This window comes from Symphalangus syndactylus, chromosome 10 (assembly GCF_028878055.3).
Source record: "Symphalangus syndactylus isolate Jambi chromosome 10, NHGRI_mSymSyn1-v2.1_pri, whole genome shotgun sequence".
Lineage (NCBI taxonomy): Eukaryota > Metazoa > Chordata > Mammalia > Primates > Hylobatidae > Symphalangus > Symphalangus syndactylus.
The window spans coordinates 83,062,227-83,087,950 of record NC_072432.2 but is presented as its reverse complement, the minus strand read 5'-3'; the positions used below and the strand labels follow the sequence as shown (position 1 = coordinate 83,087,950).

Below are 25,724 nucleotides of genomic sequence, written 5' to 3'. Positions count from 1 at the left end.
ATGAATTCTATGGTTCTGCAGAGAGCCTCAGGGAGATACTATTGTGGGACAATTAATTGCATTGGGTGGTTGTCAGGGAAAGTTGCAGAGACAACGTGATATCTGCGTTTGGGGATTACGTGGTGAGCAGGCGTTCACCTTGCAGGTGAAGGCTACTCCGCTGCAGGGACCGGTACTGTGGCGGCGTTTTCGCCCCGCACGCAGTAGGTGATCCACACCTCCTGCCAACAGGAGGAAGAGGATGCCAGCTCAGGCACCAGCTGAGGTTTGGCATTTGCCGGCCGCGGGCGCCGACCTCCAGGGGGCGCCGTGGCCTCGCGCTGTCCGGGCCGTTGCATTTCCGGGCACTGGGGCTCCGCCATCGTCGCCAAGCGCGTACCCGCCGCGAGCCGCTAATCGTCCGCCGCTCCCGTTACCGGGGCAACCGCGGCGCCTCCTCCGTGTCGGTCCCGATCGTCCCTCCGCGCCATTTTCAAACTGCTCTAGCGCCGGGGCCCGTGCCTGGGCGGAAGGAGCTAGTGGGGGACTCGAGGCCTGAGGGCAATGCGGCTGGAGGCGGAGGGAACGCCGGCTGGAGCTGCGGGTGAGTCCGGCCGTGGGAGCGAGGGGGCCAGCTGCGGCGGTGGTGGCGCCTTCGCTTTCTGGGCGGTACCCGCGGACCGGGCTCGGGCACTGCTGGGAGGCCGCGCGGCCGCGGGAGGAAGTGAGGCCAGGCCGGGTCGGACCAGGCGGGGAGGCGCGCGGGGACTCTTCCCACCCACCCCGCTCCCACACCCCCTTCCGGTCAACACCCGAAGGTAAAGCTGGAAACCGGAGATTGGGTGGAGGAGAGCTTGGGCCGGCTCGTCAAGGAGCGTCTGTGTGGGCCGTGCAGACAGGCTTGCTGTTGACCAGTGGATCGATTTAAACATTAAAATGCCTTCTCAGTGTAACAGTCATCCATGCTTTTTGTAACAGAAATGTCCCAAAGGGTACGACAGCCTTTAATTAATCTTTGCCCGGCTCTTTTGAAGCCTCTCCACTGCTTTCCAGCCTTTACTACTTTGAGTTCAGTAAGAAAGGACTCCGAGATAACCACAGCTAACGGGTTTCTTTTTTGTCGTTTGAGGTTTCTTGTTTATTTTCTTAACCCCTGTGCACACGTACATACAGCATTAAATGTACTGGTTTTCAGACGCCAACCCCCAGAGTTAAGTAGATGGATACTTCTACACATATATGTATGGGGGACCCCCAAACCTAACCTTTTATGTTGCTTTGCTAGAAACTTAAAGAGTATAGCCGCCATATTTGGATGGGGGTTATGGGGAAAGACAACAGTTCATGGGTGGGGACGGCCTAACATGTTTCTGTCTGGGCGGATTTTAATCTGTCCTGTGTATTGAGGCCCTGGCCATGATTTATTGATTCATATTCATTCTCATTCCCTCCCCTCCAAAGCAGGATGTAAGGAGATATCTCTGGGTAACTGGAGTTGGTAGCAAAGAGGGGAAATGTTTTGAGTGGTGCACACCCTGTAAGTTTACACCCTGCTAGTAATAAATCTGGATTTGTCAGGTGTGTTTCTGATGTCTGCAGGAATTTCCCTAAAAACCCTGCATCACTTAGGTGTCTCTTGTGGAAAGAACCTAGGAAATCTATGAGGAAGCCATTCAAAAAAAGTTAACAAAAGCAAAGAGAAAGATACACAGAAAGGAGTGACCAAGGAGAGTGACTGATTTAGAAATGATTTGGTAAGTTGAGGAAGCATGGTACAGAAACCAAAGTGCCGGACCAGGACTCAGGAGACCTGGTCTCTCGTGACGGCCCTCCTACTTTGTGGCCCCGTGGTTTTGGAAGAGTTATTTTCTTGAGGCAGCCTTTCCTCATGTTTAAGTAGGGATGGTATCATTGGTCTTTCTCCCTCACAGGGTAGCGGTCAGGATCGACTTTTACATGTATGCTCATGCACGTAATGCATTTTTTATATATTGTGAAGAACAACAGATGTAAAACAAAATTTTTCTTTGGCTTAGAAATATGAATACCATGACTACAGTTAGTTAGCAAAGGTTAGAAAAGAGCAAAGTTTCTAAAGAAATGATCTTTGGGCTGAGCGTATTGGCTCACACCTGTAAACCTAGCACTTTGGGAGGTAGAAGTGGGAGAATACCTTGAGCTCAGGAGTTGGAGACCAGCCTGGGCCACATAGCAAGACCCTGTCTGTAAAAAAGGTAAAAATTAAAATTAAAAAAAAAAAGAAATGCTCTTTGGATAACTCCATTTTACGGCAGATTGATAGGAATATATTCATAAATATTTAAAAAGACAAAGATAAAAACTTGAACAGAGGTACTTATGTGTGTCTTTTTTTTAATTGAAGTGAAATTTACATGATGAAATGCATAGAGCTTAAGTGTACTATTTGAAAAGTACATTCTCTAAATGTATACACTTGTGTAACCACTACTCCGATCAATGTAATATTTTCATTACCCTAACAAGTTGTCTCTTAACTCTAACGGGCAATCTGCAGCCTGCCTCACCTCCCCAGACAACTGTTGTTTTAATTTCTGGCCCCATAGTTTAATTTTACTTGTTCATCAACTTCATATAAATGGAGTCATACAGTATATGTCTGGTTTCTTTTGCTCAAGTAATGTTTTTGAGATTCATCCATGCTGTTGATGATGTGTATCAGTAGTTCCTTTTATCCCTTAGTATTGTACTGTATAAATATATCATACTTTTGTGTCCGGAATTGGTGGTTTCTTGGTCTCACTGACTTCAAGAATGAAGCCGTGGACCCTCGCGGTGAGTGTTACGGTTCTAAAGGCCACGTGTCCGGAGTTTGTTCCTTCTGATGTTCGGATGTGTTCGGAGTTTCTTCCTTCTGGTGGGTTCGTGGTCTCGCTGGCTCAGGAGTGAAGCTGCAGACCTTTGCAGTGAGTGTTACAGCTCTTAAGGCGGCACGTCTGGAGTTGTTCCTTCCTCCCGGTGGGCTCGTGGTCTCGCTGGCTTCAGGAGTGAAGCTGCAGACCTTCGCGGTGTTACAGCTCGTAAAAGCAGTGTGGACCCAAAGAGTGAGCAGTAGCAAGATTTATTGCAAAGAGCAAAAGAACAAAGCTTCCACAGTGTGGAAGGGGACCTGAGCAGGTTGCCACTGCTGGCTCGGGCAGCCTGCTTTTATTCTGTTATCTGGCCCCACCCACATCCTGCTGATTGGTAGAGCCGAGTGGTCTGTTTTGACAGGGCGTTGATTGGTGCGTTTACAATCCCTGAGCTAGACATAAAGGTTCTCCACATCCCCATCAGATCAATTAGATACAGAGTATTGACACAAAGGTTCTCCAAGGCCCCACCAGAGCAGCTAGATACAGAGTGTCGATTGGTGCATTCACAAACCTCGAGCTAGACACAGGGTGCTGATTGGTGTGTTTACAAACCTTGAGCTAGATACAGAGTGCCAATTGGTGCATTTACAATCCCTGAGCTAGACATAAAGGTTTTCCAAGGCCCCACCAGAGTAGCTAGATACAGAGTGTCGATTGGTGCATTCACAGACCCTGAGCTAGACACAGGGTGCTGATTGGTGTATTTACGAGCCCTGGGCTAGACATGAAGGTTCTCCACATCTGCACCAGACTCAGGAGCCCAGCTGGCTTCACCCAGTGGATCCTGCACCGGGACTGCAGGTGGGGCTGCCTGCCAGTCCCCCGCCGTGCGCTCGCACTCCTCAGCCCTTGGGTGGTTGATGGGACTGGGCGCCGTGGAGCAGGGGGTGGTGCTCGTCGGGGAGCCTCGGGCTGCACAGGAGCCCATGGAGGGGGTGGGAGGCTCAGGCATGGTGGGCTGCAGGTCCCGAGCCCTGCCCCGTGGGAAGGCAGCTAAGGTCCGGTGAGAAATTGAGCGCGGTGCCAGTGGGTTGGCACTGCTGGGGGACCCAGTACACCCTCCGCAGCCGCTGGCCTGGGTGCTAAGCCCCTCATTGCCCGGGGCTGGCAGGGCCGGCCGGCTGCTCCGAGTGAGGGACCCGCCAAGCCCATGCCCACCCAGAACTCCAGCTGGCCTGCAAGCGCCCTGCGCAGCCCCGATTCCTGCTCGCGCCTCTCCCTCCACACTCCCTGCAAGCTGAGGGAGCCGGCTCCCGCCTTGGCCCAGCACACTGTCACCTCTCACTTTGTCCCTCTGCTGTTGATGGGGGTTTAGGTTGTTTCCAGTTTGGGGCTACTATGAGTAAAGCTCCTGTGAACGTTCTTGTAGAGTCTTTTTGTGGATATTTTTTATTTCTGTAAATACCTGGGAATAAAATCACAGGGTTATAGTCTAGAAGTATGTTTAACTTTATTAAAAAACTGCCAGACTTTTTCCAAAGTGATTTTACACTCCTGTCAGCAATGTGTGAAGATTCCAGTTGCTCCAGATCTTTGTCGACATTTGCTATTGTCGGTCCTTGTGATTTTAGTCATTCTAGTTTGAGAGAAAATGTACTTTGTTGTTTTAATTTGTATTTCCATGTTGACTACTGTTGAGCACCATTTCATATAATCATTCCCATTCAGACACCTATGCGAGGCGTCTGTTTGAGTCTTTAGCGCAACTAAATTATAGTTTTAGCCCAAATTAATGTTCTTATTGGGATGTTTGTCTTATTATTGAGTTGTAAGAGTTCCTTTCATATTCCCTATACAAATCCTTTGTCAGATATTGTGAATATTTTCTCCCACTCTTTGGTTTGCCTTCTCTATTTTAATTGAGTATTTTGGTGAGCAGACATTTTACATTTTGATGAAGTCCAGTTTATCAAATTTGTCTTTTATGTTTAGTGCTTTTAAAAGAGGCCTCTCTGAGAAGTCTCTGCCTACTTCGGGCTTAGGAAAAATCTTTGTTTTCTCCTAGAAGCTTTAGTATTTTAACTGTTACATTTAGTTGTATGAAGAAGTATTTATTTTAATTCAGTAACAGGAATATCATAAGCATTGGCTTTAAATCTGAATTTTCCAGAAGGCTACCTACCTGAAGAAAAACAAAAAATAATTGCTTCATATTAAAATAATTTTTTCTTCTTATTGTGAAACCACAATCATAGCTATAATAAGATAATGATGTTTTATTCTTTTCTCTCAAGACTTTAATTTTTGGAAGTGAATAAAACTTGTTTTGGAAGACAAGATGACTACAGCTGTAGAAAGAAAGTATATTAATATTAGGAAAAGACTGGATCAGCTGGGATACCGCCAGACTCTGACAGTGGAGTGTTTACCTTTGGTAGAAAAACTTTTCAGGTAAAGACAAAAATACAGTTTTCAACTTGTATGATCCCTAATCCACTTACCTCATTTCTGATTGAACTTCATGCTTCGGGTAAAGAAAAGGGTAGCTTTTCAGAAAGTCTTTCAATCATGAAGCATATCTGTTTTTTCCCTGTCCTCAATCCAGGCCTTCCACACTGCAGAACTCTAAAGGCCACCACTCATGCTGTACTGTTCAAAGTCAACATTTCTGAGGGTTTTCTCTGTGAATAGAATTACAGTTTTTTGGGTATCTGATGTAATTGAGAGACACTTTTCCCTTAAGTTCTTTTTTTTCCCCCCTTAAGTTCTATGTCTGCTTCACTGGTCATCAAATACAGTCATGGATAGTTTCATGACAGGGATACGTTCTGAGAAACATGTCATTCGTTAGGTGATTTTGTCGTTGTACCAACATCATAGGGTGTGCTTACACAAACCTAGATGGTATAGCCTACCACAAACCTAGGCTATATGGTCTATATCCTATGGCTCCTAGGCTACAAACCTGTATAGCATGTTACTATACTGAATACTATAGGTAATTATTAACACAGTGGTGCCTATTTGTATATCTGAACATATCTAAACATAGAAAAGGTATTGTGTTGTGCTACAGTGTTACAATGGCCAGGATCTCATGAGGCAATAGGAATTTTTCAGCTCCCCCCATTATAAATAAATCTTACAGGACTACTCTCCTTCCTATATGTGGTCTGTCGTTGACCAAAATGTCATTATGTGGTGCATGACTGTATTTTAAGCCTCTTTAGAAATATGTTTTTAGTTATTACAAAGTTAATGAAATATTTCCTGGTATTTAAATTTTCTGTTCTTTTAGCGACTTAGTTCATACGACTGAGAGCCTTCGGCTATCAAAATTATCTGCTGTGAAAGCTGAAAAAGAAAGTGCCAATTTTGATTTTATTTTGGAACCCTATAAACTTGAAAATGCAAGATTGAGTAGAGAAAATAATGAATTATACCTAGAGTTAATGAAACTGAGAGAACATTCAGACCAACACGTTAAAGGTAAGTGAAAATTTGGTAATTTTTAAAATGCAATGTCTTTGTCCTTTTTGTTTTAGAAGGAAAAGCTAACATCTAATTTTAAAACTATCGATTAGAAAATATAGTAGTCCTACAGCTGGATGGTGTGTGCCTATAGTCCCAGCTACTCAGGAGTTTAAGGTGGGTGGATTGCTTGAGCCCAGGAGTTTGAGACCAGCCTAGGCAACATAGTGAGAACTTGTTTCAAAAAAAGAAAAGAAAAGAAAATATGGTAGTCCTGCTAATAGCCCCTGAAATACTATAGGGTATGTTGAAGAGTTCCTGAGAAGGAAAATAAATGTGCATTATATAGCTATGATAATCACTATATGTGGATTAAATTTTTAGAATTAAAAATTTAATTAAAATTTTAGAATTAAAAATTTAATTAAAATTTTAGAATTAAAAATTTAATTAAAATTTTAGAATTAAAATTGCCATAGGGAATATTAAATGCTGGATTTGAAGAAATGTTCTTGAAACAACTTTTATTTTTCCCTTACTGAAAATAAATAGTAAATAAGGTGAAAACCATGTATTATGCTGACTGTTTTATAGTCAGTCTTTGAGCTATCAAGTAGAATAGGATGATTTCAGAGGTACTAGGGAAAAGATAATTATATGGTTATCTTTGTATGAATTATTCTTATATTCAGTAGAAAACTTTATCTAATCCATGGTATGAATTCGTAATCCTTTAGCTTCAGACCCAATTTACTGAATCAAAAGCTATGATGTACATTAGGCTAATACAGTAGCTGAGAAATGAAGATCCCTTTTGTGCTTAGTGAGTTATTTGCACTTTTGTTAATAATAGTAGAAGAAGGAATAAGTGTCAACTAAAGCATGCGTAAGAAGCAGGTGGAGACTTTTAAACTGATAACGACTTTTTGTATTTTGTGAAATGGAAAAACTTCATTGGATTTCTTGATCTTTAAAATGGTCTTTGAATCTTTTTCATTTTAAGAGTTGAAAACTTCATTGAAGAAATGTGCACGTGAAACAGCTGATCTGAAATTTCTAAATAACCAATATGTTCATAAACTCAAACTGTTGGAGAAAGAGAGCAAAGCTAAGAATGAAAGAATTCAACAACTTCAAGAAAAGAATTTGCATGCTATAGTACAAACTCCAGGTAAATCGATTCCTTCTCGAGACAAATTATACACATTTAATCTTTTAACCATGTTAACACCATTGACTAAAATAGGACTTTGGATTGGATTTTCATGCTTAGACTTTAGTGTTTGAAAATATATATTGAATAGACCATAAACTTCTTGATTTATTTCTAATGGTCCAGGTAGTAATTTATACGTGTACTTAGAACTGTATGTAGTATTAGTTACTTAGATACAAGTAGTCTAACTTTAATGCCCAGAGCTTTCTCTAATCAATATTTTAAATTCTTTTTTCTATTATTATTATCATTATTATTTTAGTTGTAAAAGTAATCCATACTCATTAAAGAATTTGGAAATTATGTACTTTCTTAGTTTATTTTACTATTTTTAGCATTATGCTCAGTAGTTATAGAGCAAGAAAAGGAAATGATGGGTCCAGGTGCGGTGGCTCACACCTGTAATCCCAGCACTTTGGGAGGCTGAAGTGGGCAGATGATTTGAGGCCGCTTCAAGACCAGTGTGGGAACATGGTGAAACCCCATATCTACCAAAAATACAAAAATTAGCTGGGCATGGTGGCGCAAGCCTATAGTTCCAGCTACTTGGGAGGCTGAGGTGGGAGGATTGCTTGAGCCTGGGAGGCGGAGGTTGCAATGAGCTGAGATTGCACCACTGCACTCCAGCTTGGGTGATAGAGTGAGACCCTGTCTCAAAAAAAAAAAAAAGAAAAGATGGGCCACATCCAGAGTTGGTGATTGTTCTGCAGGTATGGGTTGGTGGAAGAATCTACAATATTAGTGACAAAATCATTAAGATAGCTGAACCATGGGATCAAGATTATGAAATTAAGTGAGTAACGGGGCTGCTGGATTATGAGGCTAGGTCAAGACAGATTAAAGAACATGGTGAGGACCAAAAATAATTTGTTTGCTATGAAGATTGCAGTCAGAATGGAATTTTGGAGTTGAAGAACTAGAAGCCAGCAGAGTTCTGAGTGATGACAAAGGCCAAAGTGTAGTCATCTTATTGTGTGCCTGAAGTTGAGGGTAGAGGAGACTCCTGAGAGTGGACAGATTAGAACTGTGAAGCCAGGTGGGGGAAGACTCAGTGGAGCGTGAGATAGTTTAGTAAATGAGATAGATGGACACGGGGACTGTGAGCCAAAGGCAGAAGAGACGGAGAAAAGTGGGAGTCAACCTTGAAAGTAACTAGAAGATTAAGGCAAAAAAAGAGGATAATCCGGTTTCCTGAGGAAAGAATGGGATAGACTCCGGAGAGATTCAAGATGTGTAATCAAATAGTAAGTAAATGTAGATTTGGGAAGTAGAGGAATTCTCATACTTCTCTTTCGAGTGAATGAGTTAGGTGGAGGATGATACTATTTCTTAAGTTAGAGAATGTGGGAAGCAGAGCAGGAGTCCACTTTTGTATGTGTGGAGTATGCTATACCCACAAGACATTCATGTCTAAATTTTTGGGAAACAGTGGGATGTGTAGATCTGTTCTCAAAAGTGTGGGTCCTGGTGGAGATGCAAATTTAAGAATCATTGGAGTCTCATGGTAATTGAAGCTATGGGTGTAGTAAGAATTATCTAGTGAGATTATGTAGACTGGGAAGAGAGGAGACCCAGAGTCAGATGCGAGGGAAATTGGTATTTAAGGGACAGGTGGAAGAAGACGGTTTATGAAAGAAACTGAGGAGCCACCAAGGAGGAAAACCAGGAGGTAAAGAAAGAAGGAATGGCTAGCTTTCTTCAGGTGTGTGAACAAACAGGTCATTTAAATACTTTTGGCACAGTTTTCTTATCCTTAAAACTCCTTTTGTATTCTCCTACCTCTGTAGGAGAATACAAAATTTGTTTGAATTCTAATGAGACAAAATTGTGGATTATGTTTGTTCTTCACAAGGATCTGCTAGTTTTTCAAATACACTTCTAATCTTGGCAAAATCTTTAAAGAGATAAATTGTCCATGTATTTTTGACCAAGACAAGATATATTTAGCCATAAGAAAATTTAGTCCTACTACTTGTAAAGATTAAGAAAACATTCCCTCCTGATTCAGGTTATAGCATGACTTTATATTACATATGACATTCCATTCATTCTAACTTTGCTACTTACAATTTCAGTTATCTGCTATGTTGATATTACTTAATAACCACGCGTATTTTAGTTCTCACTGCCAGTTTTCTGCTAGTGATAATTTCTTGAGCTCATAATAGCGAACACCACAGGCACATTCAACTTTTTTTTTTTTTTTTTTTTTGAGACGGAGTTTCACTCTTGTTGCCCAGGCTAGAGTGCAGTGGCGCGATCTTGGCTCACCACAACCTCCACCTCCCGGGTTCAAGAGATTCTCCTGCCTCAGCCTCCCAAGTAGCTGGGATTACAGGTGCCCGCCACCATGCCCAACTAATTTTTTTGTATTTTTAGTAGAGACGGGATTTCACCATGTTGGCCAGGCTTGGTCTCGAACTCCCAACCTCAGGTGATCCACCCGCCTCGGCCTTCCAAAGTGCTGGGATTACAGGTGTGAACCACCATACCTGGCCACATTCAGCTTTTAAACTTGCCAAAGTCTTATCCCCATCTAGTGAGCAAACATATTAAGCCTGGGCATATATGCCAAGCTTGCAGGCATATAAAACTTGTTTGATAACCATATCTTATTGAGGTTTTTAGGAATGCATTGTTTAAAGATCAGGGTGGATATTTATATATTGATGGAGAAAATATTTTATCAATGTGTATTATGAACTGCAGACACACTTAATAATCGAAAGGCTAACCTGGAATATTTAATTCTAAGACATGGTTTTGTTTCTTCTTAGTTTTTTAAGACACTCATTCTTTTTAGGTGGCAAGAAAAGAAGTATTGCTTTCAGGCGCCAGCGTATGCAAATTGATGAACCGGTTCCTCCTTCTGAAGTCAGTTCATATCCAGTTCCTCAACCAGATGACCCTTACATTGCAGACCTCCTACAAGTGGCTGATAACAGGTGCATTAAGTAATTCTTTCTTGGCTTGAGTTAATCGAGCACTCAATTAGCTGTAAGTTTCTTGATAGGAGGGCTTTTTTTCTTGTTAACTGTTGTCTCTCCAGTGTCTAGCACAGAACTTTGCACAGGCACTCAGTAAATACTTTCAGATTGATATAAAATGTTTTTACTTGTTTTGAAACTTTGATCAAATAGATCATACATCTAAGGTTTCTGTTCATACTGGCTTAAAAATTAGTGCCATCAAGAACCTGTTTAAGTAGAGCTGCTTTGACATTTTGTGTCATCTCCAAGTAAGAGGTATCTTTTGCAGGAATCTTTATTGCTTCATATTTGTGTCAAATGTCAGTTAAATATGAAGAGTTTTGTAACTGGATTTGAAATTCCTTTTTTAATGGTTTCTCTGCTCTGTGTTTATATTTCCTTACATTTGAATCATATATAAATTCCATTTGATGGAAATGTTATTAAACCTCCTGGGCAAGGCACTGTGTAAGTGTTCTGAGGATATAAAGATGAAGAAGATGGTGTTTCTGCTTTTGAGAAGCTTGTAGTCCAGTACTAGAGATGAGATGAGAAATTCACAAAACACCATTAAGAAAATTATAAGAGGCTCAAAGGAATGGATGAGCACTAGTCTCCATGGTAATAGCTGGAGAAGCATTTCAAACTATAGAATACACTAATGGAAATAGTTCATGCAGGTAGCTTTTTATTTTGTAGATTATACAGAGAATGTGGGGGGTTTGATCTATTGAGAATCTCAGTAGATTCTCAGAGCACTGGGACCAGGTGCAGTGGATCATGCCTGTTAATCCCAGCACTTTCGGAGGCCGAGGCAGGAGGATGGCTTGAACCCATGAATTTGAGACCAGCCTGGGCAATATAGTGAGACCTTTTCTCTACAAAAAATTTAAAAATTAGCCGATCATGATGGCATGCACCTGTAGTCCCAGCTACTTAAGAGGCTGAGGTAGGCAGATCGCTTGAACCTGGGAGGCAGAGGTTGCAATGAGCTGAGACTGAACCACTGCACTTCAGCCTGGGACACAGAGCAAGACCCTTTGAGCGACTGATTAGGATCTCTTCACTCAGTTGTCACACAATATTTTTATATAGTTATTTAATCTTAACTGGGAAGTGTTTTGTTCTTATAATCTAGGACTTTTCAGACAATGTGTTCGTATTATTTGGGGAATTATTTGGGCTGCATAAGTGACATTAGTCTTTTTTAATTGTCCTATTTCATTTATATATGCACATTTTGTTTGTATTCAGAGTCATTCATGCATTTATATGAGTGCAGTTGCATACATACTCTTCTCCTAAACCTAGATTAGTAGAAAATGTTGGTTCCAGTTAACATCAGGTACAAGCCGTATCCAGCCTCATTTACTCCACCCCATGGAAAATCTCTTTTAAAAACAGACCTGGGGCTGGAAGCACTGTGGCTCACGCCTGTAACCCCAGCACTTTGGTAGGCTGAGGCAGGAGGATTGCTTAAGCCCAAGAGTTCAAGACCAGCTTCGGCGATGTGGAAAAACTCTCTACAAAAAATTTAAAAATTACCCAAGTGTGGTGGCATGTGCCTATGGTCCCAGGTACTTGGGATGCTGAGGTGAGAGGATTGATGGAGCTGTGGAGGTTGAGGCAGCAGTGAGCTGTGATCGGGCCACTGGATTCTAGCCCGGGTAACATAGGAAGGCCCTGTCTCAAAAAAGAAAAAAAAAGCAGATCTGGCTTCAGGCTTTGTCTTTCCAATATGAAAATGGATTAATTATGTCATAATGTACCTGAACAATTCAGGTGATTTGGACAAAATCTTGATTCTGTTAGAATTAACAAGTTGCAGAAGGAATAGGTTTTTTGCTGTAGTTACATGTGATCTTTCTCTCCAGGGTTTCAAAGTAGTAGTAGACGATACAGGGTTAGGGTCAGAAACATTTTAGTTTCTTATTTCACTTACTAAGTCTGTGAATTTTGGAGTAAACCTCAGTTTTCTAAACCTAAGAATTGGCAGCAGTACCTCAAAGAATTTTCCTGGAGATCAAAATGCAATAGTGAGGTGTTTCTTGCACAGTGTATCTGAGTTTCAAATTATTTACTAATAAGTTTTAAATCTGTTATTAAAAACCAACTCTCTATGATGATGTACTATATTTTATGTTGATTTGGGGACCCTTTGGCACAGTACATCCTACCTGTTTGAGAAGCTGAAAGTATAGAATTTATGAAATAACACATCTATCTTCGTTTCTTATTTTGTATTTCTTAACAAAAGTATATTGGCATTAATTTAAAGTGCTTTTCAGGATTCAAGAACTTCAACAGGAAGTCCACCAGCTACAAGAAAAGTTAGCAGTGATGGAAAGTGGGGTGAGAGACTATAGCAAGCAGGTAGGATTTTTATGTACTTGCATAGTAGGGATTGAGATAGGTATGCTGTGATTGTAAATAGAATTGGGTTATATTTGAAATTACTGATACTGAGTTTTTATACAGCTTTCATCTTTTTCATCAGGTTTGTTAATAGAGTTAATAGCTGGAATGGCTAAGGTGGCTTTACTTACTTAGTCTGTCTCTTCAAAAAATTTTAAAATTAGCCAAGTGTGGTGGCATGTGCCTATGGTCCCAGGTACATGGGAGGCTGAGGTGGGAGGATTAATGGATTGAAGAGCACTTATTTACTCCATTCTCTTCACTATTCATTGAGGTGAATAGTAGTTTTTTGTTTGGTTTTTCTTTTAGCTGAATCATCTATCTCCCCAAATATAATTTTATAACCATATTACCGTTTTCATCTCAGGAGACATTTTATTAAGTGTGCTATGTTTTATAATTGTATTTTTGTGATTTTTCTATTACATATTTTGTCATATTGAATACCAGTCTCTTAGAAAGTTACTCTTTTGTGTTGCCGTGTTTTTTTTTGTTTGTTTTCTCTATAAGCACAAGTCCTCATACAACAGTTTTCTGAAGAATCGGGAGAGTTAGTAGATGCAGCATTATATTATAACCATAGCAAGCTTTGTCTTTTCATAATTTCTATTGATGTGTTGGCTAAATTCTGATTTGGGTAATTATAGGCTTGTTTTCTTAATATGCTTCCTGAAGGTTAAATTGGGTAACATGTTTTTCATTTTCTGCATTGACTGCATTTTTTTTGAGTGATCTGCACGCACAAATATAGATGTAACTTAGGTGTTGGTATAATAACTAAGTCTTTAAAGTGTTTTGAAGATTAGTTGGATAAAAATGGAATTAAAGAAAATTGACCGGGCGTGGTGGCTCATGCCTGTAATCCCAGCACTTTGGGAGGCCGAGGCGGGTGGATCACCTGAGGTCAGAAGTTTGAGACCATCCTGGCCAACATGGTGAAACCCCATCTCTACTAAAAATACAAAAATTAGCTGGGGTTGTGGTGTGTGCCTGTAATCCCAACTACTCAGCAGGCTAAGGCAGGGGAATCTCTTGAACCCGGGAGGCAGAGGTTGCAGTGACCTGAGATTGCACCACTGCACTCCAGCCTGGGTGACAGACTCCGTCTCAAAAAAAGAAGGAAATCATAATGTCAACCAAAAAACTTACTTCATGAAGAGATGTTGAAAATATCCAATATGCACATGAGTTTAATATTACTGGCATTTTTTCATTTTATAATTACACTTTCATTTATTTCAGGTACTTTACGAACATAAACTTCTTACCATCTCTGTGAGGTGGCTGAGGTGTCTGGAGAAAATAGCTTGACTATTCTGATTAAAGCTGCCAATTTATTGTGGTTTGCAAATCTTAGTTGAGCTTACTCTGCTGCCTATCAGTTATTTGTCTTTTTTTGCTTGAGTTTATTCTTTCTCAGCACATATTCCAGATTTTGCTGTTTCTAAGCTGTCTTCCCAACTTATAATACCCATCTTCGGCTGGGCGCAGTGGCTCACGCCTATAATCCCGGCACTTGGGAAGGCTGAGGTGGGTGGATCACCTGAGGTTGGGAGTTGGCGACCAGCCTGACCAACATGGAGAAACCCTAGCTCTACTAAAAATACAAAATTAGCCGGGCGTGGTGGCGCATTCCTGTAATCCCAGCTACTTGGGAGGCTGAGGCAGGAGAATTGCTTGAACCCGGGAGGCGGAGGTTGCGGTGAGCCGAGATCACACCATTGCACTCCAGCCTGGGCAACGAGCGAAAACTCTGTCTAAAAAAAAAAAAAAAAAATCCATCGTCTGAGAATGTCACCTTGTCTCAACTTTCTATCTCTACCTTTAAAATTAGCCATATTTGCACTCAGGCTGTCTTAAGACTTAGTGGGCAGGGTATTGTTCTTCCTGTTCAAGGCTCAGTTGCCTGTGCTCTTGACCCCATTTCCTCTTTTTTCCTTAGGACCTTACTTTAATCAATTATTCTTTTGTTCTTTAACAAATACTTATATAACCACTTTACAGTGATTAATTCATTTAATCTTCATAACAATCCTGTGAAGACGTACTTCTATTGTCATAGCTAACATCCCTTTTAAAAAACTCATTTTTTTTTTTTTTGAGACGGAGTCTTGCTCTGTCGCCCAGGCTGGAGTGCAGTGGCGCAATCTCGGCTCACTGCAAGCTCCACCTCCTGGCTTCACGCCATTCTCCTGCCTCGGCCTCCTGAGTGGCTGGGACTATAGGCGCCCGCCACCACGCCCGGCTAATTTTTTGTATTTTTTAGTAGAGACGGGGTTTCACCGTGGTCTCGATCTCCTGACCTTGTGATCCTCTCACCTCAGCCTCCCAAAGTGCTGGGATTACAGGCGTGAGCCACTACGCCCGGCCAAAAAGCTCTTTTAACTACCTCCGCCTCTTGAGGATTCCTTCTCCCTCTCTATGCAGACTTCTCCAAAGACTGTCTTACTTGATATCTCCATTTCTGTCTCTGCTTCTCCACCTCCTGCTCACTCCTTAACCTATTGTAGTCTGGCTTCTGCACTCACTACGTGAACTGGTCTAGTTAATTACATTAGTAACATTAATTGCTAGATCCAAAAGGATACTTACAGTCTTTATTTTCTTTTTTTTTTTTTAATTTTGTTTATATTTAAATTTTGAGTTTTTTTTTTTTTATTATATTTTAGGGTTTTAGGGTACATGTGCACAATGTGCAGGTTTGTTACATATGTATCCATGTGCCATGTTGATTTCCTGCACCCATTAACTCATCATTTAGCATTAGGTGTATCTCCTAATGCTGTCCCTCCCCCCTCCCCCGACCCCACAACAGTCCCCGGAGTGTGATGTTCCCCTTCCTGTGTCCATGAGTTCTCATTGTTCAATTCCCACCTATGAGTGAGAACATGCGGTGTTTGGTTTTTTGTCCTTGCGATAGTTTACTGAGAATGATGTTTTCCAGTTTCATCCATGTCCCTACAAAGGACACGAACTCATCATTTTTTATGGCTGCATAGTATTCCATGGTGTATATGTGCCACATTTTCTTAATCCAGTCTATCGTTGTTGGACATTTGGGTTGGTTCCAACTCTTTGCTATTGTGAATAGTGCCGCAATAAACATACGTGTGCATGTGTCTTTATAGCAGCATGATTTATAGTCCTTTGGGTATATACCCAGTAATGGGATGGCTGGGTCAAATGGTATTTCTAGTTCTAGATCCCTGAGGAATCGCCACACTGACTTCACAATGGTTGAACTAGTTTACAGTCCCACCAACAGTGTAAAAGTGTTCCTATTTCTCCACATCCTCTCCAGCACCTGTTGTTTCCTGATTTTTTAATGATGGCCATTCTAACTGGTGTGAGATGGTATCTCACTGTGGTTTTGATTTGCATTTCTCTGATGGCCAGTGATGATGAGCATTTCTTCATGTGTTTCTTTGGCTGCATAAATGTCTTCTTTTGAGAAGTGTCTGTTCATGTCCTCTGCCCACTTTTTGATGGGGTTGTTTGTTTTTTTCTTGTAAATTTGTTTGAGTTCATTGTAGATTCTGGATATTAGCCCTTTGTCAGATGAGTAGGTTGCAAAAATTTTCTCCCATTCTGTAGGTTGTCTGTTCACTCTGATGATAGTTTCTTTTGCTGTGCAGAAGCTCTTTAGTTTAATGAGATCCCATTTGTCGATTTTGGCTTTTGTTGCCATTGCTTTTGGTGTTTTAGACATGAAGTCCTTGCCCACGCCTATGTTTTGAATGGTATTGCCTAGGTTTTCTTGTAGGATTTTAATGGTTTTAGGTCTAACATATAAGTCTTTAATCCATCTTGAATTAATTTTTGTATAAGGTGTAAGGAAGGGATCCAGTTGCAGCTTTCTACATATGGCTAGCCAGTTTTCCCAGCACCATTTATTAAATAGGGAATCCTTTCCCCATTTCTTGTTTTTGTCAGGTTTGTCAAAGATCAGATAGTTGTAGCTATGCGGCATCATTTCTGAGGGCTCTGTTCTGTTCCATTGATCTATGTCTCTGTTGTGGTACCAGTACCATGCTGTTTTGGCTACTGTAGCCTTGTAGTATAGTTTAAAGTCAGGTAGCGTGATGCCTCCAGCTTTGTTCTTTTGGCTTAGGATTGACTTGGCGATGCGGGCTCTTTTTTGGTTCCATATGAACTTTAAAGTAGTTTTTTCCAATTCTGTGAAGAAAGTCACTGGTAGCTTGATGGGGATGGCATTGAATCTATAAATTACCTTGGGCAGTATGGCCATTTTCACGATATTGATTCTTCCAACCCATGAGCATGGAATGTTCTTCCATTTGTTTGTATCCTCTTTTATTTCATTGAGCAGTGGTTTGTAGTTCTCCTTGAAGAGGTCCTTCACATCCCTTGTAAGTTGGATTCCTAGGTATTTTATTCTCTTTGAAGCAATTGTGAATGGGAGTTCACTCATGATTTGGCTCTCTGTTTGTCTGTTATTGGTGAACAAGAATGCTTGTGATTTTTGTACATTAATTTTGTATCCTGAGACTTTGCTGAAGTTGCTAATCAGCTTAAGGAGATTTTGGGCTGAGACAATGGGGTTTTCTAGATATACAATCATATCATCTGCAAACAGGGACAATTTGACTTCCTCTTTTCCTAATTGAATACCCTTTATTTCCTTCTCCTGCCTGATTGCTCTGGCCAGAACTTCCCGCACTATGTTGAATAGGAGCGGTGAGAGAGGGCATCCCTGCCTTGTGCCAGTTTTCAGAGGGAATGCTTCCAGTTTTTGCCCATTCAGTATGATATTGGCTGTGGGTTTGTCGTAGATAGCTCTTATTATTTTGAGATACGTCCCATCAATACCTAATTTATTGAGAGTTTTTAGCATGAAGGGTTGTTGAATTTTGTCAAAGGCCTTTTCTGCATCTATTGAGATAATCATGTGGTTTTTGTCTTTGGTTCTGTTTATATGCTGGATTACATTTATTGATTTGCGTATGTTGAACCAGCCTTGCATCCCAGGGATGAAGCCCACTTGATCATGGTGGATAAGCTTTTTGATGTGCTGCTGGATTCGGTTTGCCAGTATTTTATTGAGGATTTTTGCATCAATGTTCATCAAGGATATTGGTCTGAAATTCTCTTTTTTGGTTATGTCTCTGCCAGGTTTTGGTATCAGGACGATGCTGGCTTCGTAAAATGTGTTAGGGAGGATTCCCTCTTTTTCTATCGATTGGAATAGTTTCAGAAGGAATGGTACCAGTTCCTCCTTGTACCTCTGGTAGAATTCAGCTGTGAATCCATCACGTCCTGGACTCTTTTTGGTTGGTAAGCTATTGATTATTGCCACAATTTCAGAACCTGTTATTGGTCTATTCAGAGATTCAACTTCTTCCTGGTTTAGTCTTGGGAGGGTGTATTTGTCGAGGAATTTATCCATTTCTTCTAGATTTTCTTGTTTATTTGCATAGAGGTGTTTGTAGTATTCTCTGATGGTAGATTGTATTTCTGTGGGATCAGTGGTGATATCCCCTTTTTCGTTTTTTATTGCATCTATTTGATTCTTCTCTCTTCTTTATTAGTCTTGCTAGCGGTCCATCAATTTTGTTGATCTTTTCAAAAAACCAGCTCCTGGATTCATTAATTTTTTGAAGGGTTTTTTGTGTCTCTATTTCCTTCAGTTCTGCTCTGATTTTAGTTATTTCTAGCCTTCTGCTAGCTTCTGGATGTGTTTGCTCTCGCTTTTCTAGTTCTTTTAATTGTGCTGTTAGGGTGTCAATTTTGGATCTTTCCTGCTTTCTCTTGTGGGCATTTAGTGCTATAAATTTCCCTCTACACACTGCTTTGAACGTGTCCCAGAGATTCTGGTATGTTGTGTCTTTGTTCTCATTGGTTTCAAAGAACATCTTTATTTCTGCCTTCATTTCATTATGTACCCAATAGTCATTCAGGAGCAGGTTGTTCAGTTTCCATGTAGTTGAGCGGTTTTGAGTGAGTTTCTTAATCCTGAGTTCTAGTTTGATTGCACTGTGGTCTGAGAGACAGTTTGTTATAATTTCTGTTCTTTTACATTTGCTGAGGAGAGCTTTACTTCCAACTATGTGGTCAATTTTGGAATAGGTGTGGTGTGGTGCTGAAAAAAATGTATATTCTGTTGACTTGGGGTGGAGAGTTCTGTAGATGTCTATTAGGTCCACTTTATGTAGAGCTGAGTTCAATTCCTGGATATCCTTGTTAACTTTCTGTCTCGTTGATCTGTCTAATGCTGACAGTGGGGTGTTAAAATCTCCCATTATTATTGTATGGGAGTTTAAGTCCCTTTGTAGGTCACTGAGGACTTGCTTTATGAATCTGGGTGCTCCTGTGTTGGGTGCATATATATTTAGGATAGTTAGCTCTTCTTGTTGAATTGATCCCTTTACCATTATGTAATGGCCTTCTTTGTCTCTTTTGATCTTTGTTGGTTTAAAGTCTATTTTATCAGAGACTAGGATTGCAACCCCTGCCTTTTTTTGTTTTCCATTTGCTTGATAGATCTTCCTCCATCCCTTTATTTTGAGTCTATGTGTGTCTCTGCACGTGAGATGGGTTTCCTGAATACAGCACACTGATGGGTCCTGACTCCTTATCCAGTTTGCCAGTCTGTGTCTTTTGATTGGAGCATTTAGCCCATTTACATTTAACGTTAATATTGTTATGTGTGAATCTGATCCTGTCATTATGATGTTAGTTGGTTATTTTGCTCATTAGATGCTATAGTTTCTTCCTAGCCTTGATGGTCTTTACAGTTTGGCATGTTTTTGCAGTGGCTGGTACCGGTTGTTCCTTTCCATGTTTAGTGCTTCCTTCAGGAGCTCTTTTAGGGCAGGCCTGGTGGTGACAAAATCACTCAGCGTTTGCTTGTCTGTAAAGTATTTTATTTCTCCTTCACTTATGAAGCTTATTTTGGCGGGATAGGAAATTCTGGGTTGAAAATTCTTTTCTTTAAGAATGTTGAATATCGGCCCCCACTCTCTTCTGGCTTGTAGAGTTTCTGCTGAGAGATCAGCTGTTAGTCTGATGGGCTTCCCTTTGTGGGTAACCCGACCTTTCTCTCTGGCTGCCCTTAACATTTTTTCCTTCATTTCAACTTTGGTGAATCTGACAATTATGTGTCTTGGAGTTGCCCTTCTCGAGGAGTATCTTTGTGGCGTTCTCTGTATTTCCTGAATCTGAATGCTGGCCTGCCTTGCTAGATTGGGGAAGTTCTCCTGGATAATATCTTGCAGAGTGTTTTCCAACTTGGTTCCATTCTCCCCATCATTTTCAGGTACACCAATCAGACGTAGGTTTGGTCTTTTCACATAGTCCCAAATTTCTTGGAGGCTTTGTTCATTTCTTTTTATTCTTTTTTCTCTAAACTTTCCTTCTCTCTTCATTTCATTCATTTCATCTTCCATCAGCGATACCCTTTCTTCCAGTCGATCGCATCTGCTACTGAGGCTTCTGCAATCTTCGCGTAGTTCTCGAAACTTGGCTTTCAGCTCCATCAGCTCCTTGAAGCCCTTCTCTCCATTGGTTATTCTAGTTATCCATTCTTCTAATTTTTTTTCAAAGTTTTTAACTTCTTTGCTATTGTTTTGAATTTCCTCTCGTAGCTCAGAGTAGTTTGATCGTCTGAAGCCTTCTTCTCTCAACTCATCAAAGTCATCCTCCATCCAGCTTTGTTCCGTTGCTGGTGAGGAACTGCGTTCCTTTGGAGGAGGAGAGGTGTTCTGTTTTTTAGAGTTTCCGGTTTTTTTGGTCTGTTTTTTCCCCATCTTTGTGGTTTTATCTACTTTTTGTCTTTGATGATGGTGATGTACAGATGGGTTTTTGGTGTGGATGTCCTTTCTGTTTGTTAGTTTTCCTTCTACCAGACAGGACCCTTAGCTGCAGGTCTGTTGGAGTTTACTAGAGGTCCACTCCAGACCCTGTTTGGCTGGGTGTCAGCAGCGGTGGCTGCAGAACAGTGGATTTTCGTGAGACCACAAATTCAGCTGTCTGATAGTTCCTCTGAAAGTTTTGTCTCAGAGGAGTACCTGGTTGAATGAGGTGTCAGTCTGTCCCTACTGGGGGGGTGCCTCCCAGTTAGGCTGCTCAGGGGTGAGGGACCCACTTTAGGAGGCAGTCTGTCCGTTCTCAGATCTCCAGCTGCGTGCTGGGAGAACCACTACTCTCTTCAAAGCTGTCAGTCAGACAGGGACATTTAAGTCTGTGGAGGTTCTTGCTGGGTTTTTGTTTGTCTGTGTCCTGCCCCCAGAGGTGGAGCCTACAGAGGCAGGCAGGCCTCCTTGAGCTGTGGTGGGCTCCACCCAGTTCGAGCTTCCTGGCTGCTTTGTTTACCTAAGCAAGCCTGGGCAATGGCGGGCGCCCCTCCCCCAGCCTCACTGCCGCCTTGCAGCTTGATCTCAGACTGCTGTGCTAGCAATCAGCGAGACTCCGTGGGCTTAGGACCCTCCGAGCCAGGTGCGGGACACAATCTCCTAGTGTGCCGTTTTCCAGGCCCGTTGGAAAAGCGCAGTATTAGGATGGGACTGACCCAATATTCCAGGTGCCGTCTGTTTCCCCTTTCTTTGACTAGGAAAGGGAACTCCCTGACCCCTTGCGCTTCCCGAGTGAGGCAATGCCTCGCCCTGCTTCGGCTCGCGCACAGTGCGCTTCACCGACTGTCCTGCACCCAGTGTTAGGCACTCCCTAGTGAGATGAAACCGGTACCTCAAGCAGAAATGCAGAAATCACCAGTCTTCTGTGTCGCCGGGGCTGGGAGCTGGAGACCGGAGCTGTTCCTATTCCGCCATCTTGGCTCCACCCCCACAGTCTTTATTTTCTTGACCTACTCTGTGGTATTTGATATTATTGATAATTGCTCTTTGAAACTCTTCCATGACTTCATTTTTTTCCAGTTTTTTTTAAGCCTCTTATAATTTTTTTTTTTTTTTTGCTTTTTTTCACCTGTCCACTCCCTGAAATATTACTGTTTTCTTGGATTCTGTCTTTGACCCCTTCTCCTCTTCTGTATCTTTTCTCAAGTGTCCTCATCTGCTCTCTTGGTTTAAAATACTGCCTGTATATTGATGACTCCTTCATCTCCCTCTGGCTCAAACTTGTCTGCTGAACTCCAGACCCATATACCCACCTTTACACTGGGCGTTTCCACTTGGGTGTAGTCTTTTTGTAATCATATGCCGTGTACTGAACTTTTTCTCTTCTGGTTTCGACTCCTATATTCTCTACTTTGGTTGGTAGCATCAATGTTTGCCCAAGTTCACATTCTGTATTCTTTCTAGATCTCTTTCTCTCGCCTTCACATACCACTCACCAAGTTCTGTCATTTCTCCTAAGTGCTTCTTAAACTTATTTCTTCTGTTCTATCCTCTACCATTTTTTTATTTTAGTTATTCATTGTTTCTTATGCATTTCTGCATTAGGTCTCCCTGCCCCTGCCTCTGTTTTTATTCCTGTCAATTTCATCCTTTAGTCCAGCATAATCGTAATTAGTTTTGTCCTAATTCTTCAGACATCTCCAACTACTAGATCCCATGCACATTACATCCAGTCATACCAAGCTATTTCTGCTGTCTCAAACATTCCATGTTTTTGTTGCTTTTTGGTATGTTTGGAATGTTTGGTTATTTATTTAAGAAAACCAAAGCTTGGGCCGGGAGTGGTGGCTCACGCCTGTAATCCCAGCACTTTGGGAGGCCGAGGCGGGCGGATCACCTGAGGTCAGGAGTTCAACACCAGCCTGGCCAACATGGTAAAAACCCCATCTCTACTAAAAATACAGAAATTAGCCAGGCGTGGTGGCACATGCCTATAGTCCCAGCTACTCAGGAGGCTGAGGCAGGAGAATTGCTCAAACCCGGGAGGCAGAGGTTGCAGTGACCCGAGATCATGCCACTGCACTCCAGACTGGGTGACAGAGTGAAACTCTGTCTCAAAAAGAAAAAGAAAATCAAAGCTTGAAAGTGTGAGCCTTTCCAAATTCTTACATAAATAACAGATAATTAAATTCACCCCAGTTTCCTATTCTTTTTAATATTGAGGTTCAGTAGCAACTTACTTTTCTTAGTATGTTACACTCATTCATTTATTCTACCAGGAACTGAAGTAGTTTAGATTCAGTTCTAGTACTTGAGCATGTGTGTAATCTGCTAGCAAGTTTCTTTTTATATAAACATTGTTAAATCTTAAAGGAGGGAAAAAAATGCAAAAATTAAATTAGGAAGAATCTATATAGTAAAAATACATATGAAAGATGTATTGACAGTATGTCTGTTGACATTTTCTATGTAATTTATTTTTGTTCTGCATTTATGCATGTAACATATGGACACAAATATGAATGTTAATCTCTTGTATACATTGGGACATAAGAAAATATATCCAAATAAATGTTTGTTCAGTGTTAATCATTTGGTTGAAAACCAGATTTTTAAAAATGACAGCATGACTGTATCTTCAGATTGAGCTAAGAGAACGAGAGATAGAACGACTGTCAGTTGGTTTGGATGGTGGTCGGTCCCCTGATGTCCTCTCTCTGGAGTCTAGAAACAAAACCAATGAAAAGCTTATTGCTCATTTAAATATTCAGGTAATGGCTTTTATAATTATTTCGCTGAGTGTATATAATGGTGTTTATAATAAACACTATATGTTTATAATGGTCTATGGGTTTGTAAAAGTGGCAGGAGTTGTTCACTGAGGTATTATTTGCAATGGGAAAAATTTGATAGAACCATAGTATCCAGAAATAGGGTGGAGTTATTGAAAAATCATGTTTTCAAAGACTAATGAGGCAGTAATTAACATGCACCATAACATTAACAATTTAAAGGAAGAGAATAAACTCTGGGCACATGATTGTCAATTTGCTTTTAAGAAAATGTGTATATGGACTTGGAAAGAGAAAACAGAGAATATACCAAAGTATACTAACAAAGCTTATCTTTGTGTGGTGGGATATTCTCCTTTATGGTTTTCTCTTTTTTTTTTTTAATTTTTATGAGCATATATTTATTTTATAATGTAAAAATTTAAAAATGTAGATAAAAATTAAATACCTAGCTTTTATCTACTTACGTAGTGGATTCCTTTGCCATGCATTTGACCTAAGGCTGAAAGAGCAGGAGAGTTCCATGCAGCATGACACATGGACTTTAGGAATTTTGGTATGACAGAGTTGCCTGGGCTACAAACAGAATATAGTAAGTAAAAAATATCAACAGCAGCTCTAGAAGAGTGCTGTCCCATAGAAATATGATATGAGCCATATATGTAATTTAAATTTTTCTAGTAGCAGCTTGATTTAAAAAAATAAAAAGAGGTGAAATTAATTGTAATAATGTATTTACCCCAGTATGTCCAAAATATTATCATTTCAACCAGTAATGTTTTTACATACCTATTTTTTTGTTTGTATTATCTTTGAAATCCTGTGTATATTTTACAGTTATAGCACATCTCAATTTACACTAGCCACATTTCGGATGCTCAGCAGCCACATGAGGTTGCTATTGGCTACTATATTGAACAACACAGTCTATTATCATCTTGATATTCTTGTCGTATAGAACTCTGTGTTGGGAAAAAGTTCACACAAATTTCTTGTCCTTTCTATGCTTGAAAATCGAAGCCAATGGATACATATTTTTATTACACTGCACATGGTCAGTTTTGGAAATAACAATATAAATTTGCAAATATAAAATAGCTGTAGTTTTAATCTTTAATAATTTTTAAAATACAGTTTTTTGAAGTATTATTTGGAAAGTCAGTGTTTAGGATAATTTTCCAATTCATATATCTCATAAATTACAATTCCAATTTAGGTTGACTTTCTTCAGCAAGCTAATAAAGACCTGGAGAAGCGTATACGAGAGCTTATGGAAACCAAGGAAACAGTGACATCTGAAGTCGCTAATTTAAGTAACAAAAATGAAAAACTCTGCCAAGAATTAACTGAAATAGATCAGTTAGCACAGCAGTTGGAAAGACATAAAGAAGAAGTGCTTGAGACTGCTGATAAAGAGCTTGGGGAAGCAAAGGTAATGAATGATATGTGTAGGTTTTGAGAGTGTTCATTAATTCTCCTAGCACACAGTAAGCTTGATCCCTTTTGATATCTGTATTCAGGTTTTTGGTTTATTTTGTGTGTCTGTTTTTGTTTTTTTGCTTTGGTAATTCAGGGTTTTCTGAAGTGTTGTTTACACCCTGTAAGTGATTGTATTTGTTTTAGTTGTTTGAGTGTCTCTCTGAAGCACACCTATTCTTAGGATGGATCTCCAAACTCTAGTCTGTTTTCCTTCAAGATTTTTATCTCTGCCCCTTTATCTGTGCATTGTGAGAGAGCTTTTGAAGTTTCCCCTCTATGTCATTTTTGCTCAAGAATCCTTTTTTTTTTTTGAGACAGAATCTCTGTCTCCCAGGCTGGAGTGCAATGGTGTGATCTCGGCTCACTGCAACCCCCATCTCCCGGGTTCAAGCGATTCTCCTGCCTCAGCCTCCAAGTAGCTGGAATTACAGGTGCCTGCCACCATGCCCAGCTAATTTTTGTACTTTTAGTAGAGACGGGGTTTCACCATGTGGGCCAGCCTGGTCTCGAACTCCTGACCTCAGGTGATCCATCCACCTCAGCCTCCCAAAATGCTGGGATTACTGGCATGAGCCACCGTGCTCGGCTTGTGTTTTTTGAGACTTGGTCTTGCTCTGTTGCCCAGGCTGGGGTGTGGTGGGACACTCATGGCTCACTGCAGCCTCAGCCTCCTCAGGCTCAAGCAATCCTCCCATCTCAGCCTCCTGAGTAGGTGGGACTACAGGTGCATGCCACAAGGCCCAGCTAATTTCTTAATT

General features: G+C 40.9%; 1 protein-coding gene across 5 annotated transcripts in view; it reads left to right on the top strand.

Moving 5' to 3' along the window:
- Positions 1-331: 331 nt before the first annotated feature.
- Positions 332-25,724, top strand: part of CEP135 (centrosomal protein 135) — a 105,021-nt gene continuing 79,628 nt past the window's right edge. For 2 of the 5 annotated variants that reach the window (XM_055294603.2, XM_063610401.1), the window contains exons 1-8: positions 355-583; positions 5,108-5,264; positions 6,112-6,302; positions 7,288-7,455; positions 10,304-10,445; positions 12,758-12,842; positions 23,338-23,466; positions 24,704-24,919. In XM_055294603.2, the coding sequence (XP_055150578.2) occupies positions 5,152-5,264; positions 6,112-6,302; positions 7,288-7,455; positions 10,304-10,445; positions 12,758-12,842; positions 23,338-23,466; positions 24,704-24,919 (1,044 nt within the window). In that variant the 5' untranslated portion in view covers positions 355-583; positions 5,108-5,151. Of the gene's footprint in view, positions 798-1,578; positions 1,734-5,107; positions 5,265-6,111; positions 6,303-7,287; positions 7,456-10,303; positions 10,446-12,757; positions 12,843-23,337; positions 23,467-24,703; positions 24,920-25,724 lie in introns of all 5 variants that reach the window. The other 3 variants (XM_055294602.2, XM_055294601.2, XM_063610402.1) reach the window with 3 other exon arrangements.